The sequence below is a fragment of the Tursiops truncatus genome, chromosome 8 (assembly GCF_011762595.2).
Source record: "Tursiops truncatus isolate mTurTru1 chromosome 8, mTurTru1.mat.Y, whole genome shotgun sequence".
Lineage (NCBI taxonomy): Eukaryota > Metazoa > Chordata > Mammalia > Artiodactyla > Delphinidae > Tursiops > Tursiops truncatus.
The window spans coordinates 77,982,321-78,005,424 of NC_047041.1; the positions used below are offsets into that span (position 1 = coordinate 77,982,321).

At 38.4% G+C, this 23,104-nt stretch overlaps 1 protein-coding gene and 1 long non-coding RNA gene across 3 annotated transcripts in view; one reads left to right on the forward strand and one right to left on the reverse strand.

Moving 5' to 3' along the window:
* Positions 1-4,657, forward strand: part of LOC109552245 (uncharacterized) — an 80,037-nt gene extending 75,380 nt beyond the window's left edge. For both annotated transcript variants that reach the window (XR_012333487.1, XR_002179039.3), the window contains 4 exons: positions 385-551; positions 2,398-2,534; positions 3,012-3,061; positions 4,171-4,657. This is a non-coding gene — a long non-coding RNA (uncharacterized lncRNA). The remainder of the gene's footprint in view (positions 1-384; positions 552-2,397; positions 2,535-3,011; positions 3,062-4,170) is intronic.
* CCDC34 (coiled-coil domain containing 34) overlaps positions 1-23,104 on the reverse strand; it is a 54,861-nt gene that overhangs the window by 25,490 nt on the left and 6,267 nt on the right. The window contains exon 3 of the mRNA XM_019948401.3: positions 3,317-3,424. Within this exon, the coding sequence (XP_019803960.2) occupies positions 3,317-3,424 (108 nt within the window). The remainder of the gene's footprint in view (positions 1-3,316; positions 3,425-23,104) is intronic.

Genomic DNA, 23,104 nt, shown 5'->3' on the forward strand with positions numbered 1-23,104 from the left:
TGGTTTCTTCAACAGTATCTGGCACATGATAAACGTGTTGAATGCATGAATGATGCACTGATGACAGTGTTATCAATCATACACTTTGCTGATTGGAATTAATTTTTTACATTAAAAAAGCAGTTCCATAGTTTAAAAAAGCTGTTTAAAAATAAATTTATTTTTAATTCTCAAACAATGAAGGCAAATGCCCTTTTGCAAGATATGTGGTAATACACCATAAAAAAACAAATCTAAAAAATGAATTAGCATGGCAACACAAATGTCAGAGTACCAGATGAGATAAGCCATTTATTTGAAAACGATTTAACGATTTATAGCACAATATAAGAAATTAGCTTTGCTAATGGATACATAAATTCTTTTTGTCTGATTTTTTGATAGAACACAGTAAAAATGACTTAGAGAAAATAATGCCACAGATATATCTAAAATGTGAATGAAGCTGGAAGCAGCAGAGGACCACACACCGTGAAATGTAAACAGAGGAGAAAAAAGCTAGATGCCAGACAGGAAGAGAAGAACCAGAAGAGCAGTCTTTACAAATAGAGGTAAGTATAACCAAGACTGAAATAAGAAATCTGATAGTTCTTAAGGCACAAAACAAAAAAAAAAAAAAACAAGAGTGATCAATTATTCCTTAGTATGCACAGGAATTCTGCAGAATAAGTAAATTTTTCAAGGTTCATTTTTAAACTCTTCTCAACCTTATGGAATCTTGCTTTCGATAATTAGTGATTTATGTCAGGGCAAGCCACTTCCCTTCAAAAGAAAGAAATAATTTTTCTCAAATAATTGGATTAGATCTACTGCCACTAATTAAAACAGAGAATATATCATCTCTACATTCTTAGACAAACAACAACTATGTTTGATTAGCATGGTAAAATGAGCTTAATGGAGTCAGAAGATAAGAGAAGCTTTTAGAGGAGAGAGCATACTATTCAGTACATGCAAAACTTTTATTTTCTAGCTATATATTTCAAAAAAGTATCACTCAAAGCTTGGTTGTAGTTACACAGGCTTATTTTGATTTTGGCATTTATTCACAAAGAACTCTTTCTTGTATTATGGGATGTAGCAAACTTAAAAAAAATAATTTACTTCTGAAGTAAAGAACAAATATATTTATGGTTATAACATACACACGCCTAGCCAATTTCCTTCTTACAATACTTGGATGAAGAAAGCTATGTCATCTTCAATTTACTGGCATTATTTACTAGGTACTATTATTAATACCACTAGGCACTGCATTCAATAATAGTTAGGACCCAAAAGTTAGAAATAATTTAAAATTTTTGTCTTACAACTTAAACATTTGACTGAATTCATAAAATTGGATATTAATAATAAAAGCAGTACCATTCTAAATGTGTAAAAAAAAATCACAACAGAAAACAAAGTGACAAGATATTTTTTACATTTCTAATTTGAGATCTAATACAAGACTGTATTAAAACTGAAAGGGAAATGATACGTTTATTCATTCACTCATTTATTCCAAAAACAAATGCTTACTATATTACAAAGCATTATGTTAGTTAGATCTTGTAATGGATAGAAAATAACTTAAAAAAAACAAAAAAACCAAAAAGCTCCTATCCTTAAGAGTCTTAAAATTACAAGGGGGGCTTCCCTGGTGGTGCAGTGGTTGAGAATCCACCTGCCAATGCAGGGGACATGGGTTTGAGCCCTGGTCCGGGAAGATCCCATATGCCACGGAGCAACTAAGCCCGTGGGCCACAACTACTGAGCCTGCGCTCTAGATTCCGTGAGCCGCAACTACAGAAGCCTGCACGCCTAGAGCCTGTGCTCCACAACAAGAGAAGCCACTGCAATGAGAAGCCTGTGCACCACAACAAAGAGTAGCCCCTGTGAGCCACAACTAAAGAAAAGCCTGCACGCAGCAACGAAGACCCAACGCAGCCAAAAATAAATTTATTAAAAAAAGAAAAAACTTACTTACAAGGGAAGTAAAGACATGTGCATAATACAACTAGCAACAAAGTATATCATATACTGCATTGTATTTTGTATAAAGTGATATAAATTAAACAAGGACTCAGAAGAAAAGAATTTCCAGCATGTGATCAGCGAATGATTCATGTAGGAAATACTTTGAGTTGGATAATGAAAGGTAGGGTGAAAAATGTGATGAGATCCCATACTGAAGAGATACCATATTAAAAAAAAGGAAATGAGACACAGAAGTGTTCTCAAAACTTCTCATGAACATATATTCCTAGGGGCGGGGGAGCACAGTCCAAAGCCCAAGATTTCTTTGAAATCTCTACTGTGTATTTTAAAAATAATATAAAATTTATGTTCTACTCTATTAAATATCTATGCTTGCTTTAACATAAAACTAACATTTTTCCTTTCAAAATTTTCCAGCAACACTAATACTCCAAGAAGATGGGCCATGCTTATCCTGAGTGTGCTCCCCAAAGATGCCAGTCAGAAGCTGACAGTATGGAATGAAGGGCAGCACAGTTGGAAGGAGATGTGGCTCGGAGAGCAGAGAGTAGAAGGTATTTAACCAGCCAGGCTAGAACAGTTCAAATGTTATTCAGAGGACAGTGGGGAATCATGAAAGATATATTTTGAACTGAGGGATGACACCTGACTTTTTGGCAAGATTAGTCTGGCAAGGACACAGAGGATGAAGTCATATTTTGTGGCATTTTTAAGCATCAGGTACTGATCTAGCTGCTGGATAACTGAACAAGAGGCAGAAATCCCTGCCCTTATGGGGCTTACATTTCAGTATGGGGAAATAAACAATAAATAAGTTGAAAAATGTGCTATGTGCTAAGACCTGACAGGAAGAGATCACAAACAGGAGAGTGGTGACTGTAAAGGAAAGGCGAGGATGATTAGAAACAAAAGAATTCTGATTATGCCTACGTGATTGAGATGATAGTAGTACTAATATCAGAAATCAAGGAGTCAGAATGATGGTTCTATGAGAGGAAAATGGATAAAAATGGGTTGTTTTATATTTGCAGGTCCAGAGGTCCCTACCAACCTAACAGATGAAAATCCAAGGCTCTGGGAGGTCAGGTCTGGAGATACAAACTTCATGACTACCTGCAGTCAGATACGAGTGGAAGCCACATGAGGGAGAAGGGAGAGAAGCAGAGAGCAAAGGGCAAAAGATTTGATAAATGTCCCTGAGGGGAGGAAAAAAAAAATCAGGTTAGAGAAGAAAGAATCTAAGAGAAAATGAGAAAACATAGGTAATGACAAGGAGTAACAGGAAGAGACTTTGCAAAGGAGACGTCAGTATATGTGCACACTTTTTTCTCCTTACCTGTTCATTCTTTTTCTGAACCCATTCCTTGTGCTTTTCTTCAGCAATTATCTTTCTCTTTTCACGTTCTTCCACTTCTTTCTTTTTCTCTAGCTGTTCATTTAATTCCTGTGGATTTTATTCAAGCAAAAGGCAACATTTAATAGAAGTACTCAACCTCACATATTTTTTTTAATGTCTGAGGTTAACCAAATTAAACAAGAATATAGTTTCCTTTATAGAAAATATACCATTAGTGACAATAACTAACTTAAGCAACTAGTCTATGATGAAAGGAAGGCATTGGTAAAAAGTGTAAGTCATTTTCTAGAAATGCAAATAATTGCTTGGCAGCAAAACACTAGTTTCTTAGACTAAACTTCAGCTAAATTACCCTCATTGAAATCAACTTTCCCACACATAAATTTTGGCATCACTGTACACTACTGGCAGAAGCTCAAGAAAATTGCAACTTTTTTACAGTTATAAAAAGCTTCTAGATTCTTGATGAAAATAAAGGGTAGGAATTAAATAATCCCTAAATTAAACTTTTAATTCAGAGTTACAGCAAAGAAGAAATGTAGGGAAAAAAAGGATCCAGATTTTTCTTTGCTGATTTTATAGCTGCTGGAGTGTAAAACAAAACCACATTCATATCCTAGATTATTTAACTGCCTTGCTGTCACTCGAATCTACACGTTTGGGCATTTCCTCAGGAGAAAGAATGTGGAAAGTATGGCCAAATAAAACTACAAGCTGAATGCCACCACTCTGTCACTCATCAGTTACATTACTGCATTAGTTGAGAATGCTGTTCAAACTAGACTCCTAGGACTCTACTACCATAATTACTGGTTATTCTTCTCTCTCCTTAGATACCAGAAATTGGATACTTTTATATGTCTTCCACTGGACCTCATCCCCATGCCTCCCTTTCCCAAGGACCTACCTACCTCAGCATGGGTGGCAGTGAGAAAGACAATTTTTCAACTCTCAGACAATTCCAGTGTGTTAAATGAAACGAAGATAAAACTTGACACCAAGAACATATCTTGTATACTTGAGAACAACTGGTCTAAGGATACCTGTCTTCCGTGATCTCTCATCCTAGAATTCTGCTGCATCGGAAATAGCTTCCCTCACTCATTCAGTCTTCCAACTTTTAAACACTATACTCCCCCCATCCCCCCAAAGTAAAATACCCATTTTGGTTTTAAAAGGACTCTTCATTACCTCTGCAGCTACTATCCCTTGATTACTCACTTAATACTTTTTTTTTTTTTTAATGGAGCACTTACTATAAAGATAGCAAGAACTGAGATGCAGGGATGAAATTCCAGAAGTCTCTGATGTAATCTAATTCCGTATACACAAAATAATGAAGTGCTGCATTGTGAGATACTGTGTAGAATAAGAGCTCAGAAAAGGGAAGGGAAGATGAGAGGAGAAAGAGTATGGTTCAGGGTAGTAAAAAACGAGCACCATGAGAGGAACAGTGAGGAGATGGCTTGACTAGAACAGGGAGGGGAGGTGACTAGAAAGACTGTGGTACTAACTAGATGGAAAAAGGTCTTTTGAGACAGGCAGAGTAAATTAAACACTATGAAGCAGGAATACATGGCAAAAGATTTAAAACTCTTAATGATGAAAACTGCATTTGAAGGGATCAGAACTATCATGAGGGAGACTGACTAGGAGGTTGCCACAGTACGAGTTGGAAGGGGACAAAAGTCTGGACTAGTGTCACGAAACAAGGGGGAATATGTGCATGTGCATGACAGACTCGATATAGATTTGACAACCACATTTTCCAAAATAGTCCTAAATCTGATCGTCAAGAAAGTTATTTAAATATACAACTAAAGATAGGACTGGTTACATTTATGTACCCTTTAAAATTCTTCATATAATTAAACTCAAAAGTCAGGAAAAAAATCAGACATTGTATTCCTATTTTATGGTTCACAAATTTTAGTTAATGCTGACATAAGAGTTAAAGATGAAGGAAGGGTCAAAAGTACCTAGAAAATGCTACCACTGACCCAAACAGTGCTTTAATCTCAGGATGTCTGTTCAAGTGATTTGCAACCTCAGAATATACATCACATTCTGAGAAACAACCCTCCCTTCCAAGGCTGGCTCCCCTCAGAATTTCCCACCTTAAATGCCTCCATCTTTTTGCCACTAAGGCCAGCCTCTTCCAGACACAGCTGGAGTCTTCTCTCACAAGGCCCCTATGTCATCTTCTGGTACACCACTGAATTTCAACAGAATTATATATCTTCCCACAGCGTAAACACTTGATTATAGAAAACCAAAATCCAAAGAGGATCCTAAACATGCATTTTTAATTTCAATAGCTTTTGCTGACTTTCAAAGACAGTTTTACCACTAAAGGTAACAATTAGAAAAACTCAGTATCTGAGTTCCACCAACTCTATATCCTGCCCTATTCCTTCATTAAGGGCTGATGAATGAATCAAAGGCCAAAGCATGATGGTGGAAAAAAAAAAGCACCTGAATTAGTCACAAATTAGATAATTTTTATAATTTAGAATAGATGATACTAAAATGTTAAAGCAAATGTTAAAAATTAAAATTAGCCAAAGGCCATAGAGAATTTAAGGTAGTCTGCTAAAGAATTTTTTTAAATAATAAAAATTTAAGTAAAATTTACATGCCCTACAAAACCAATATGGTAGCTTTTCACAATACTAATGTTCAATATTTACCACATTTTATCACCTCAACAGTTACAAATGTAAAAAAAAAATTGTAAGCCTAATTTTGATGAGTTAAAATAATTTTTAACTCAATCTTACAGGGATATCTGAAACAAATCTAAATGTTGCTGAAATCAAATTTATGATGGGGGATGATCTTTTTAATGACCCAATTACCTTTAAATTTTCCTTCAAGATTTCAAGGAAGAATATAAGAAAGCCAGGGTAAATTTAAAATTAAATACTAAGTCTGACCCCTTTATTTCTAAAATGCATCTTGGTATTGTAGAAAAAAACACTTATTAAATTGGAAGTCAAAAAAACTAGGATCCAGTCCCAGCTTTGCCACTAACTGAAAAAACCTTGGCAAAGCTACTCTCTGGCTCTCATGTTTTAATAGGGATCTGAGATGAATTGTTCCTTGTGGTTAAAAATCTGTGCTTTTAATGATATGATTTATAAATAAGTTAGAGAATACAGTAAATAAGGACAGAAAATAAGGAAAACATGACTTAGAAAATAAAACAAAGGGAAAGGCATGAAAAAAATGTGAATACCGCAAGAGCTCAAAATAAGTTTATACCAAAGTGAGTAGTTTACCCATATGTTATGATATCCCTGGCATAACTGATATAGTTAAGACTCATGCTAAAATATTTTAACTGCTTCAGAGTTGAGTAATGACATAGATATAAGAAATGTCCAACTACTAAATATGTGAAAAGGTTTAAGTCATTCAATTATACTCTGCTACCTGCTTAATCATTGAGGTAGGAACTTTATATTCATTATTTTAATCTGTTCTCAAAATAAATCTTTAGTAGTTACTATCATCTCCTTTAACACGTAACAACAACTAACTTTTACTAAGTGCTTCCTATATATTAGGCCACATCCTGCTGTTCACTTAGTCCCCAAAACACTATGAGGTGAATGTTATTCTCCGCTTTCACTGATAATCCAGGCAGAGAGGTTAAAGATCCAAGGCCTCAGTTTTGAATCCAGGATGTACGACTCAAGAATTTATGCTTTTAACCTCTCTACTACTGCCTCTCTAACATGTGGCTTATAGATGAAGAGATTGAGGCTCAGAGAAGTTAAGTAACTTTTCCAAGATCACAGATTTAGAACAGCAAGACTAGAATTTGAGCCTAGTTCCATGTTACTCCAAAGCCCAGGGTTCCTTATAATTTAGTGTAATTTAATTAACTTTATGGTAATGATGACTCTAAAAATGACTTGAAGTGACCATCCTTTTCTTAGTGTAACAAGTGACTTCTGGTGAGGCTAGAGATGAAGCTAAATACCATAAAGTGAGCTCCACAATACCACTGATTCACTAGAGCAGTGTTTTCCAAACTGTGAGTCTAAAACCAATGTCTGGGTTATGACTAGCCTTTAAAAAAAGAAAGAAAAGAAAAAATAGAATAGAATATTACCAGGTTCTGCACAAAATTAAGATATTTCAGATACATATGTAAGCAGGCATTACATATATGTATGCATTTGTGTGTGACATGAAGCAAAGTAGATTTCTCACTGTGAACAAATATTTTGAAAGTTACTAAATAATGGAATTAGTAATGTTAAAACTTGAGGTTGAAGTAAGAGAAGTAAGAGTCTGGGGTCTCAATAACACACTAATTCTGAAAATGTGAAGACTATGACCAAAGAGAGTGGCCAAGACGATGGAGGAGAGAGACCCTGAGCTCACCTCCTCTCACAAGCACAACAAAAAAAATCACAACTATCTACAGAATAACAATCAATGAAAAAGACTGGAACCTACCAGAAAAGATCTTCTACCACTAAAGACATAAAGAAGGAACCACAATGACAGGTAGGAGGGACAGACTCACATTACCCCCAAGGGTGGGCAACCCACAAAGTAGAGAATAAATACACTGCAAAGGCTCTCCCACAGGAATGAGAGTTCTGAGCCCCAGGTAAGGCTCCCCAGCCCTGGGGTCCAGCACTGGTAATACGAGTCCCCAGAGCATTTGGCTTTGAAGGTCAGCAGGTCTTAACTGCAGGAGCCCCACAGAATTGGGGGAAAAGAGATTTCAAACTTAAAGGGTGCATACAAAATATTATGCATACTGGGACCCAGGGCAAAAGCAGTAATTTGATAGGAGCCTGGGTCAGACCTACCTACTGGTCTTGGAGAGTCTCCTAGGGATGCATGAGGTGGCTGCGACTCACCCTGGGGACATGGACACTGGTGACAGACACATTTGAGGGCATTCAGCTGTGTGAGCTGATGGAGGCTGCCATCTTGGCTCACTATCACCGAGACCTGGACCCACCCAAAACCCTGTAGGTGCCAGTGCTGGGATGCCTCCAGCCAAACTAACTGAACAGAGACACAGACTCACCTACCAACAGACAGGCTGCCTAAAGACTTCCTGAACAAACAGCCACCTCCAGACAAGGCCCTAAACACAGCTTTCCCCATCAGAGGGCCAAGACCCAGCTCTACCCACGAGTGGGCAGGCACAAGCCCTTCCCACCAGGAAGCCTGCACAAGCCTCTGGACCACCTCATCCACCAGGGGGCAGACCAGAAGCAAGAAAAATACAATACCACAGGTCGCACACTGAGTCCAGCAACAGCAGGCCAGACAGACCCTACCCTGGGACCGCCTGGGCCCTGGCCCTGCCCACTAGCAGGCTAACGTAACCTTTGGGACACCCTGGACCCCATACCCAACTGTGTCGGGAACCAGCCCCCCAACACCAGATTTAAAACAAGCTCTGGTATCCCTGGGCCCTGAAGCCAGGCTCCAGGACCCAGCTCTGTCTGCCAGTAGTCCTGCACTAACCCCAGGATCTGGCTTCACCTGCCAGTAGGGGGGCAACACTCCAGAGTCTTCAGGATCCTGACTCCAGCCACTAGTGAGCCAGCTCTACCCCCAGGACCCCCTAAGGTTCTGCAAAAGCTGCCTCATGACCAGGCCCCACTGAACAACAGCCAGCAGTATCCACACAACGCAGTGCCTGGCAACCAAATAGACTAGTGGCCAACCAAGCCTACTAGACCACCCATACAGTGAGCCTGCCAGAACAGAAGGACCCGTGCAGGCATATAGCTTGGGTGACGAGACAGGAGTGCACTGCTGGAACACATAGGACGTCTCCTATAGACTACTTCTGCAAGGTCGAGAAAGGTAACTACCCTGCCACATACATAAAAATACAAATACCAACACAGACAGCAAATGAATATGTTCCAGATGAAGGAACAAGATAAAACCCCAAAAGAACTAAGTGAAGTGGAGACAGGCAATCTACCCAAGAAAGAGTTAAGAGTAATGATCATAAAGATGAGGAAAGAACTTGAGAGGAGAATGGATGCCAGAGCGAGAACTTAGAAGTTTTTAACAAAGAGTTAGAAAATATAAAGAACAGCCAAACAAAGATGAATACAATAACTGAAATGAAAAATACCCTAGAAGGAATCAATAGTAGACTAAATGAGGCAGAAGAACAGATCAGTGAGCTGGAAGACAGAGTAGTAGAAATCACTGCCACTGAAGAGAAAACAGAATAAAAAGAAATGAGGACAGTGTAAGAGACATCTGGGACAACATCAAGCATATAAATACTTGCATTATAGGGGTGACAGAAGGATAAGAGAGAGAGAAAGGGCCAGAGAAAATATTTAAAGACATAATAGCTGAAAACTTCCCTAACCTGGGAAAGGAAAATGTTACCCAAGGCCAGGAAGCACAGTGTCACATACAGGATGAACCTAAAGAGGAACATACCAAGACACACTGTAACCAAAATGACAAAAATTAAAGATAAAGAGAGAATATTAAAAGCAGCAAGGGAAAAGCAACAAATAACATACAAGGGAACTCCCTTAAGGCTATCCACTGAGTTTTCAGCAGAAATTCTGCAGGCCAGAAGGGAGTGGCATGATATGTTTAAAGTTATGAAAGGGAAAAACCTACAACCGAGAATGCTCTACCCAGCAAGGCTCTCATTCAGATTAAATGGAGAAATCAGAAACTTTTCAGACAAGCAAAAGCTAAAAGAATTCGGCACCACCAAACCAGATTACAACAAATGTAAAAGAAACTTCTCTAGGCAAAAAAAAAAGGCCACAACTAGAAAGAAGAAAATTACAAAATGAAAAAGCTCCCTGGTAAAGGCAAACATACAGTAAAGATAGGAAAATATCCACACACAAACATGATATCAAAACCAGCAATCGTGAGAAGAAATTACAAATGCAAGATATTGGAAATGCATTTGAAATTAAGAGACCAGCAACTTAAACCTTGTGTATACATACAGAATGCTATATCAAAGCCTCATGGGAAGCACTAACAAAAAATCTACAATAGATACACACGCAAAATAGAAAAAGTAACCAAACACACCTCAAAAGATAGTCATCAAATCAGGAGAAGAGAACAAAAGAGAAAGGGAAGAAAAAAACCTACAAAAACAAATCCTAAACAATTAACAAGATGGCAAGAAGAACATACATATCGACAATTACATTAAATGTAGATGAACTAAATGCTCCAACCAAAAGATACAGACTGGCTGAACGCATACAAAAACAAGACCCATATATGTGCTGTCTACAAGAGACCCACTTCAGATCTAGGGACACATACTAAAAGTGAGGGGATCGAAAAAGGTATTCCATGCAAACGGAAATCAAAAGAAAGCTGTAGTAGCAAAACTCATATCAGACAAAATAGACTTTAAGATAAAGACTGTTACAAGAGACAAGGACACTACATAATGATCAAGGGATCAATCCACAATGGTAAATATATATGCACCCAACACAGGAGCACCATAATATATAAGGCAACTGGTAACAGGCATAAAAGGAGAAATCAACAGTAACACAATAGTGGGGGACTTTAAAATCCCACTTACATCACTGAACAGATCATCCAGACAGAAAATCAGTAAGGAAACACAGGCCTTAAATGACACTTTAGACCAGAGAGACTTAATTGATATTTATAGAACATTCCATCGAGAGCAGCAGACTACATATTCTTCTCAAGTGCACATGGAACATTCTCCAGGACAGATCACATGCTGGGCCACAAAGCAAACCTTGGTAAATTTAAGAAAGCTGAAAACATACCAATCATCTTTTCTGACCACAATGCTATGAGATGAGAAATCAACTGCAAGAAAAAAAGTGTAAAAAACACAAACATGTTGAGGCTAAGCAATATGTTACTAAACATAGATCACTGAAAAAATTAAAGAGGAAATAAAAAAAAAAACTTAGAGACAAACGAAAACGAAAACACAATGATCCGAACGCTTTGAGATGTAACAAACGCAGTTCTAAGAGGAAAGTTTAGGTCAATACAAATTTACATCAGGAAACAAGAAAATCTCAAATAAACAACCTGACCTTACACCTAAAGCAACTAGAGAAAGAACAAACAAAACCCAAAGTTAGTAGAAGGAAAGAAATCATAAAGACCAGAGTAGAGATAAATGAAATAGACACAAATAGAAAAGATCAATGAAAGTAAAAACTGGTTCTTTGAAAAGATAAACAAAATTGATAAACCATTAGCCAGACTCATCAAGAAAAATAGGGAGGGCTGAAATTAATAAAATTAGAAATGAAAATGAGAAGTTACAACTGACACTACAGAAATACAAAGGACCATAAGAGACTACTATAAGCAACTATATGTCAATAAATGGACAACCTAGAAGAAATGGACAAACTCTTAGAAAGGTACAATTTTCCAGGACTGAACCAGAAGAAATAGAAAATATGAACACACCAATCACAAGTACTGAAACTGAAACTGTGATTTAAAAATTCCCAAATCTTGAGAGATCGGGAAAATGGTGGAAGAGTACGACGCGGAGATCACCTTCCTCCCCACAGATACACCAGAAATACATCTACATGTGGAACAACTCCTACAGAACACCTACTGAATGCTGGCAGAAGATCTCAGACCTCCCAAAAGGCAAGAAACTCCGCACGTACCTGGGTAGGGCAAAAGAAAAAAGAATAAACACAGACAAAAGAATAGGGACGGGACCTGCACCAGTGGGAGGGAGCTGTGAAGGAGGAAAAGTTTCCACACACTAGGAAGCCCCTTCACGGGCGTAGACTGCGGGTGGCGGAGGGGGAAGCTTCGGAGCCACGGAGGAGAGCATAGCAACAGGAGTGCGGGGGGCAAAGCGGAGAGATTCCCACACAGAGGATCGGTGCCAAACGGCTCTCACCAGCCCGAGAGGCTTGTCTGCTCACCCGCCGGGGCAGGCGGGGCTGGGAACTGAGGCTCGGGCTTCGGAAGTCGGATCCCAGGGAGAGGACTGGGGTTGGTGGCGTGAACACAGCCTGCAGGGGGTCAGTGAACCATGGCTAGTCGGGAGGGAGTCCGGGGAAAAGTCTGGACCTGCCGAAGAGGCAAGAGACTTTTTCTTCCCTCTTTGTTTCCTGGTGCTCGAGAAGAGGGGATTAAGAGCGCTGCTTAAAGGAGCTCCAGAGACGGGCGTGAGCCACGGCTAACAGCGCGGACAACAGAGAAAGGCATGAGACACTAAGGCTGCTGCTGCCGCCACCAGGAAGCCTGTGTGTGAGCACAGGTCACTATCCACACCTCCCCTCCAGGGAGCCTGTGCAGCCCGCCATTGCCAGGGTCCCGGGATCCAGGGACAACTTCCCTGGGAAAACGCATGGCGTGCCTCAGGCTGGTGCAACGTCCTGCTGGCCTGTGCCGCCGCAGGCTCGCACTGCATCCGCATCCCTCCCTACCCCCGGCCTGAGTGAGCCAGAGTCCCCGAAGCAGCTGCTCCTTTAACCCCATCCTGTCTGAGCGAAGAACAAATGCCCTCCCGCGACCTACACAGAGAGGCGGGGCCAAATCCAAAGCTGAGCCCCAGGAGCTATGAGAACAAAGAAGAGAAAGGGAATCTCTCCCAGCAGCCTCAGAAGCACTGGATTAAAGCTCCACAATCAACTTGATATACCCTGCATCTGTGGAATACATGAATAGACAACAAATCATCCCAAATTGAGGAGGTGAACTTTGAGAGCAAGATTTACTATTTTTTCCCCTTTTCCTCTTTTTGTGTGTATGTGTATGATTCTATGTGAGAGTTTGTCTATATAGCTTTGCTGACATCCATTTGTCCTAGGGTTCTATCCATCCGTTTTTCTTTCTCTTAAAAAAATTTTTTTTTCTTAATAATTATATTTATTTTAATAACTTTATTTTATCTTACTTTATTTTATTTTATCCTCTCTCCTCTTTCTTTCTTTCTTTTCTTTCTTTCTTCCCTCCTTCCCTCCCTCCCTCCCTTCTTCCTTCCTTCCTTTCTTTCTACTTTTTCTCCCTTTTATTCTGAGCCGTGTGGATGAAAGGCTCTTGGTGCTGCAGCCAGGAGTCAGTGCTGTGCCTCTGAGGTGGGAGAGCCAACTTCAGGACACTGGTCCACAAGACACCTCCCAGCTCCACATAATATCAAACGGCAAAAATCTCCCAGAGATCTCCATCTCAACACCAGCACCCAGCTTCACTCAACGACCAGCAAGCTACAGTGCTGGACACCCTATGCCAAACCAGCAAGACAGGAACACAACCCCACCCATTAGCAGAAATCATAATCTAAAATCATAATAAGTCCACAGACACCCCGAAACACACCACCAGACGTGGACCTGCCCACCAGAAAGACAAGATCCAGCCTCATCCACCGGAACACAGGCACTAGTCCCCTCCACCAGGAAGCCTACACAACCCACTGAACCAACTTTAGCCACTGGGGACAGACATCAAAAACAACGGGAAGTATGAAACTGCAACCTGCAAAAAGGAGACCCCAAACACAGTAAGATAAGCAAAATGAGAAGACAGAAAAACACACAGCAGATGAAGGAGCAAGACAAAAACCCATCAGACCTAACAAATGAAGAGGAAATAGGCAGTCTACCTGAAAAAGAATTCAGAATAATGATAGTAAAGAAGATCCAAAATCTTGGAAATAGAATAGACAAAATGCAAGAAACATTTAACAAGGACCTAGAAGAACTAAAGATGAAACAAGCAATGATGAACAACACAATAAATGAAATTAAAAATACTCTAGATGGGATCAATAGGGGAATAACTGAGGTAGAAGAACGGATAAATGACTTGGAAGAAAAAATAGTGGAAATAACTACTGCAGAGCAGAATAAAGAAAAAAGAATGAAAAGAACTGAGGACAGTCTCAGAGACCGCTGGGACAACACTAAACGCACCAACATTCGAATTACTGGGGTTCCAGAAGAAGAAGAGAAAAAGAAAGGGACTGATAAAATATTTGAAGAGATTATAGTTGAAAACTTCCCTAATATGGGAAAGGAAATAGTTAATCAGGTCCAGGAAGCACAGAGAGTCCTATACAGGATAAATCCAAGGAGAAACACACCAAGACATATACTAATCAAACTGTCAAAAATTAAGTACAAAGAAAACATATTAAAAGCAGCAAGGGAAAAACAACGAATAACACACAAGGGAATCCCCATAAGGTTAACAGCTGATCTTTCAGCAGAAACTCTGCAAGCCAGAAGGGACTGGCAGTACATATTTAAAGTGATGAAGGAGAAAAATCTACAACAAAGATTACTCTACCCAGCAGGGATCTCATTCAGATTTGATGGAGAAATTAAAACCTTTCCAGACAAGCAAAAGCTGAGAGAGTTCAGCACCACCAAACCAGCTTTACAACAAATGCTAAAGGAACTTCTCTAGGCAAGAAACACAAGAGAAGGAAAAGACCTACAATAACAAACCCAAAACAATTAAGAAAATGGGAATAGGAACACACATATCGATAATTACCTTAAATGTAAATGGATTAAATGCTCCCACCAAAAGACACAGACTGGCTGAATGGATACAAAATCAAGACCCATATATATGCTGTCTACAAGAGACCCACTTCAGACCTAGGGACGCATACACACTGAAAGTGAGGGGGTGGAAAAAGATATTCAATGCAAATGGAAATCAAAAGAAAGCTGGAGTAGCAATTCTCATATCAAACAAAATAGACTTTAAAATAAAGACTATTAGAAGAGACAAAGAAGGACACTACATAATGATCAAGGGATTGATGCAAGAAGAAGATATAACAATTGTAAATATTTATGCACCCAACATAGGAGCACCTCAATACATAAGGCAAATACTAACAGCCATAAAAGGGGAAATCGACAGTAACACATTCATAGTAGGGGATTTTAACACCCCACTTTCACCCCTGGACAGATCATCCAAAATGAAAATAAATAAGGAAACACAAGCTTTAAATGATACATTAAACAAGATGGACGTAATTGATATTTATAGGACATTCCATCCAAAAACAACAGAATACACATTTTTCTCAAGTGCTCATGGAACATTCTCCAGGATAGATCATCTCTTGGGTCACAAACCAAGCCTTGGTAAACTTAAGAAAATTGAAATTGTATCAAGTATCTTCTCCGACCACAACGCTATGAAACTAGATATCAATTACAGGAGAAGATCTGTAAAAAATACAAACACAAGGAGGCTAAACAATACACTACTTAATAACGAAGTGATCACGGAAGAAATCAAAGAGGACATAAAAAAATACCTAGAAACAAATGACAATGGAGACACGACGACCCAAAACCTATGGGATGCAGCAAAGCAGTTCTAAGAGGGAAGTTTATAGGAATACAATCCTACCTTAAGAAACAGGAAACATCTCGAATAAACAACCTAACCTTGCACCTAAAGCAATTAGAGAAAGAAAAACAAAAAAAAAACCCAAAGTTAGCGGAAGAAATCATAAAAATCAGATCAGAAATAAATGAAAAAGAAATGAAGGAAACGATAGCAAAGATCAATAAAACTAAAAGCTTGTTCTTTGAGAAGATAAACAAAATTGATAAACCATTAGCCAGACTCATCAAGAAAAAAAGGGAGAAGCCTCTAATCAATAGATTTAGAAATGAAAAAGGAGAAGTAACAACTGACACTGCAGAAATACAAAAGATCATGAGCGATTACTACAAGCAACTCTATGCCAATAAAATGGACAACCTGGAAGAAATGGACAAATTCTTAGAAAAGCACAACCTGCCAAGACTGAATCAGGAAGAAATAGAAAATATGAACAGACCAATCACAAGCACTGAAATTGAAACTGTGATTAAAAATCTTCCAACAAACAAAAGCCCAGGACCAGATGGCTTCACAGGCGAATTCTATCAAACGTTTAGAGAAGAGCTAACACCTATCGTTCTCAAACTCTTCCAAAATATAGCAGAGGGAGGAACACTCCCAAACTCATTCTACGAGGCCACCATCACCCTGATACCAAAACCAGACAAGGATGTCATCACAAAGGAAGAAAACTATAGGCCCATACCACTGATGAACATAGATGCAAAAATCCTCAACAAAATACTAGCAAACAGAATCCAACAGCACATAAAAAGGATCATACACCATGATAAAGTGGGGTTTATTCCAGGAATGCAAGGATTCTTCAATACACGCAAATCAATCAACGTGATACACCTATTAACAAACTGAAGGAGAAAAACCATGTGATCATCTCAATAGATGCAGAGAAAGCTTTCGACAATATTCAACACCCATTTATGATAAAAACCCTGCAGAAAGTAGGCATTGAGGGAACTTTCCTCAGCATAATAAAGGCCATATATGACAAACCTACAGCCAGCATCGTCCTCAATGGTGAAAAACTGAAAGCATTTCCACTAAGATTGGGAACAAGACAAGGTTGCCCACTCTCACCACTCTTATTCAACATAGTTTTGGAAGTTTTAGCCACAGCAATCAGAGAAGAAAAGGAATCCAAATCGGAAAAGAAGAAGTAAAGCTGTCACTGTTTGCAGATGACATGATACTATACATACAGAATCCTAAACATGCCACCAGAAAACTACTAGAGCTAATCAATGAATTTGGTAAAGTAGCAGGATACAAAATTAATGCACAGAAATCTCTGGCATTCCTACACAATAATGATGAAAAACCTAAAAGTGAAATCAAGAAAACACTCCCATTTACCATTGCAACAAAAAGAATAAAATATCTAGGAATAAACCTACCTAAGGAGACAAAAGACCTGTATGCAAAAAATTATAAGACACTGATGAAAGAAATTAAAGATGATACAAATAGATGGAGAGATATACCATGTTCTTGGATTGGAAGAATCAATATTGTGAAAATGACTCTACTACCCAAAGCAATCTACAGATTCAATGCAATCTCTATCAAACTACCACTGGCATTTTTCACAGAACTAGAACAAAAAATTTCACAATTTGTATGGAAACACAAAAGACCCCGAATAGCCAAAGCAATCTTGAGAACAAAAAACGGAGCTGGAAGAATCAGGCTCCTGGACTTCAGACTATACTACAAAGCCACAGTAATCAAGACAGTATGGTACTGGCACAAAAACAGAAATATAGATTAATGGAACAGGATAGAAAGCCCAGAGATAAACCCATGCACATATGGTCACCTTATCTTTGATAAAGGAGGCAGGAATGTACAGTGGAGAAAGGACAGCCTCTTCAATAAGTGGTGCTGGGAAAACTGGACAGGTACATGTAAAAGTATGAGATTAGATCACTTCCTAATACCATACACAAAAACAAGCTCAAAATGGATTTAAGACCTAAATGTAAGGCCAGACACTATCAAACTCTTAGAGGAAAACATAGGCAGAACACTCTATGACATAAATCACAGCAAGATCTTTTTTGACCCACCTCCCAGAGAAATGGAAATAAAAACAAAAATAAACAAATGGGACCTAATGAAACTTCAAAGCTTTTGTACAGCAAAGGAAACCATAAACAAGTCCAACAGACAACCCTCAGAATGGGAGAAAATATTTGCAAATGAAGCAACTGACAAAGGATTAATCTTCAAAATTTATAAGCAGCTCATGCAGCTCAATAACAAAAAAACAAACAACCCAATCCAAAAATGGGCAGAAGACCTAAATAGACATTTCTCCAAAGAAGATATACAGACTGCCAACAAACACATGAAAGAATGCTCAACATCATTAATCATTAGAGAAATGCAAGTCAAACCTACAATGAGATATCATCTCACACTGGTCAGAATGACCATCATCAAAAAATCTAGAAAGAATAAATGCTGGAGAGGGTGGGGAGAAAAGGGAACACTCTTGCACTGCTGGTGGGAATGTGAATTGGTACAGCCATTATGGAGAACAGTATGGAGGTTCCTTAAAAAACTACAAATAGAACTACCATACGACCCAGCAATCCCACTACTGGGCATATACCCTGAGAAAACCATAATTAAAAAAGAGTCATGTACCAAAATGTTCAGTGCAGCTCTATTTACAGTAGCCCGGAGATGGAAACAACCTAAGTGTCCATCATCGGATGAATGGATCAAGAAGATGTGGCACATATATACAATGGAATATTACTCAGCCATAAAAAGAAACGAAATTGAGCTATTTGTAATGAGGTGGATAGACCTAGAGTCTGTCATACAGAGTGAAGTAAGTCAGAAAGAAAAAGACAAATACCGTATGCTAACACATATATATGGAATTTAAGAAAAAAAAAAATGTCATGAAGAACCTAGCGGTAAGGCAGGAATAAGGACGCAGACCTCCTAGAGAACGGACTTGAGGTTATGGGGAGGGGGAAGGGTGAGCTGTGACAGGGCGAGAGAGAGTCATGGACATATACACACTAACAAACGTAGTAAGGTAGATAGCTAGTGGGAAGCAGCCGCATGGCACAGGGATATTGGCTCGGTGCTTTGTGACAGCCTGGAGGGGTGGGATAGGGAGAGTGGGAGGGAGGGAGACACAAGAGGGAAGACATATGGGAACATATGTTTATGTATAACTGATTCACTTTGTTATAAAGCAGAAACTAACACACCATTGTAAAGCAATTATACCCCAATAAAGATGTTAAAAAAAAAAAGAATAAATGAGATGAAGCATGAAAAAAAAAACAAAAAAGATGTGGCACATATATACAATGGAATATTACTCAGCCATAAAAAGAAACGAAATTGAGCTATTTGTAATGAGGTGGATGGACCCAGAGTCTGTCATATAGAGTGAAGTAAGTCAGAAAGAGAAAGACAAATACCGAATGCTAACATATATACATGGAATTTAAGAAAAAAAAATGTCATGAAGAACCTAGGGGTAAGACAGGAATAAAGACACAGACCTATTAGAGAATGGACTTGAGGATATGGGGAGGGGGAACGGTAAGCTGTGACAGAGCGAGAGAGTAGCATGGACATATATACACTACCAAACGTAAAATAGATAGCTAGTGGGAAGCAGCCGCATAGCACAGGGAGATCAGCTCTGTGCTTTGTGACCACCTAGAGGGGTGGGATAGGGAGGGTGGGAGGGAGGGAGACGCAAGAAGGAAGAGATATGGGAACATATGTATATGTATATGTATAACTGATTCACTTTGTTATAAAGCAGAAACTAGCACACCATTGTAAAGCAATTATACTCTAAAAAAGATGTTAAAAAAAACACACAAAAAAAAACTCTTCAGAAAGTGGGCTTAGAGGGAACCTATCTCAAGAAACTAAAGGCCATATATGATAAACCCACAGCTAACATCATACTCAATGGTGAAAAGCTGAAAGCATTACTTCTAGGATTAAGGAACAAGACAAGGATGTCCACGTTGCCACTTTTATTCAGCATAGTTCTGGAAGTCCCAGCCACAGCAATCAGAGAAGAAAAAGAAATAAGAGGAATCCAAATTGGAAAAGAAGAAGTAATCCTGTTACTGTTTGCAGATGACATAATACTACACATAGAATATCCTAATGATGCTACCAGAAAACTACTAGAGCTCATCAATGAATTCAGTAAATTACAGGATACAAAATTAATACACAGAAATCTGCTGCATGTCTATACACTAACAATGAAAGAGCAGAAAGAGAAATTAAGGAAACAATTCCATTTACCATCACATCAAAAAGAATAAAATACCTAGGAATAAACCTACCTAAGGAGCCAAAGGACCTGTACTCAGAAAAACATAAGACCCTGATGAAAGAAACCAAACATGACACACACATGTGGAAAGATATACCATGTTCCTGGGTTGGAAGAATCAATATTGTCTAAATGACTACACTATCGAAGGCAATCTACAGATTCAATGTAATCCCTACCAAATTACCAATGGCATTTTTCATAGAACTAAAACAAAAGAATCTTAAAATTTGTAAGGAAATATAAAAGACCCCAAATAGCCAAAAGACCCCAATAGCAGTCCTGAGAAAGAAAAACAGTGCAAGAGGAAATCTGGCTCCCTGACTTCAGGCTATACTACAAAGCTACAGTAATCAAAACAGTATAGTATTGGTGCAAAAAACAGAAATATAGTTCAATGGAACAGGATAGAAAGCCCAGAAATAAACCCACGCACCTATGGTCAATTAAGCTTTGACAAAACAAGCAAGAATATACAATGGAGAAAAGACAGTCTCTTCAATAAGTGGTGCTGGGAAAACTGGATAGCTACATGTAAATGAATAATATTAGACTGTTCTCTAACACCATACACAAAAATAAACTCAAAAAGGATTAAAGCCCGAAATGTAAAGCCAGATACTATAAAACTCTTAGAGGAAAACATAGGCAGAACACTCTTTGACATAAACTGCAGCAATACTTTTTTGGATCTGTCTTTTATAGTAATGGAAATAAAAGCAAAAGCAAATAAATGGGACCTAATTAAACTTAAAAGCTTATATACACAGCAAAGGAAATCATAAACAAAATGAAAAGACAACCTACGGAATGGGAGAAAATATTTGCAAATGATACAACGAACAAGGGATTAATTTCCAAAATATACAAAAAGCTCATACAGCTTATTATCAAAAAAAAGAAACAACAGAATCAAAAAATAGGCAGAAAACGTAAATAGACATTTCTCCAAAGACATACAGATGACCCACAGGCACACGAAAAGATGCTCAACATAGCTAATTACAGAGAAATGCAAATCAAAACTACAATAAAGTATCATCTCACGCTGGTCAGAATGGCCATCATCAAAAAATCTACAAATAATAAATGCTGGAGAAGGTGAGGAGGAAAGGGAACCCTCCTACACTGTTGGTAGGAATGTAAATTGGCGTACCCATTAGGGAGAACAGTATGGAGGTTCCTTAAAAAATTAAAAATTGAGTTACCGTATGATCCAACAATTCCACTCCTGGGTATATATTCAGAACAGATGAAAACTCTAATTTGAAAAGATACATGCATCCCAATGTTCACAGCACCACTATTTCAAATAGCCAAGACATGGAAGCAACCTAAATGTTCATCAACAGACGAATGGATAAAAAAGACGTGGGATATATATATATACACATACATACACACATACACACACACACACACACACACACATGTATACACACATACACACACACAATGGAATATTACTCAGCCATAAAAATGAATGAAATAATGCCATTTGTAGCAACATGGATGGACCTAGAAATTATCACACTAAATGAAGTCAGACTGAGAAAGGCAAATATCATATGATATCACTTATACGTGGAATCTAAAAAAATGATACAAATGAACGTATTTACAAAGCAGAAACAGACTCACAGACATAGAAAACAAACTTATGGTTACCAAAGGGGAAAGATGGGGGAGGGAAAAATTAGGAGTTGGGGATTAACAGATACACACTACTGTATATAAAATACATAAGCAACAAGGATTTACTCTATAGCACAGGTAACTATATTCAATATCTTGTAATAACCTATAATGGAAAAGAATCTGAAAATGTGTATATGTATGTGTGCATATGTATATATAAAACTGAATCAGCTTGCTATACATCTGAAACTAATACATCATTGTAAATCAACCATAATTCAATAAAAGAGAAAGAAAAAGACTGTGACTAGCAATGATATCAATAACAATACCAATAAAAACACCAGCCATCTTTATAATTTGTCTCATTTAATCCTCTAAAACAGGGGTCCCCCAACCCCCAGGCTGTGGACTAGTACTGGTCTGCAGCCTGTTAGCAACTGGGCCGCACAGCAGGAGGTGAGGGGTGGGCAAGTGAGCAAAGCTTCATCTGCCGCTCCCCATCGCTCGCATTACCGCCTGAACCATCTCCCCCTCCCCAAATCCATGGAAAAACTGTCTTCCATGAAACTGGTCCCTGGTGCCAAAAAGGCTGGGGACCGCTGCTCTAAAAAACCCTGTGACCAGATAGCATTATTTTATCCTTACTGTAGAGATGAGGAAATGGAAGTGTAAAAGTTTAAATAAGCCTGCCTGACATCAAACCATAAGGTCTTTCTCAAGTCCTGTGCCCTTCTAAGCAGAAACAAATACTACTGTGTACTTTTCCAAGAATAAATTTGTACTTAGAATACAAAGTATACTGCAATAGGGAAATTGCAGAATGTACTGGCTTCTACAACCATTTGAATCATGCCAAGACTGCCTACCTGGCTAGAAAGCCATCACAGAAAGAACAACTAGTTTCAAAACTGAAATGGAAAATTTACTCCAAGAAGATCATGGAGGGTGAAGTTTCAATTCCAAGGATTTTACAGTAACAGGGAGAGTAATAAATTAGAATAAACTTAAATATGCAACAATAGTGAACTGGTTAACTATATTCTATTATATATTCAATACATTCTAAATATATTTTAATAATCTTAGCCATTTTTAAATGATGCTATAAAAATATTTAATGATACAGAAACATTAATAATGCAACAAGCAGAAAAAAGCAGGTTACAAAAGAGTGATCCTATTTATTAAAAACAAGACATATCCCTCACCACTCAAATCTACCTGGTTTCTGTGTCTGGATAGAGAGAATTCAGTTGGTCTAGATACTGGAGGATGCCAAACTATCCAAATCTATTTGGCTGCTAGGTTCTAAACAGCAAATGATAAGAGTTCAAAGAATGACGGATTCATGTGAAAATGTATCTCAAACTATTTTTTGAGTTTGGACAGAGTTC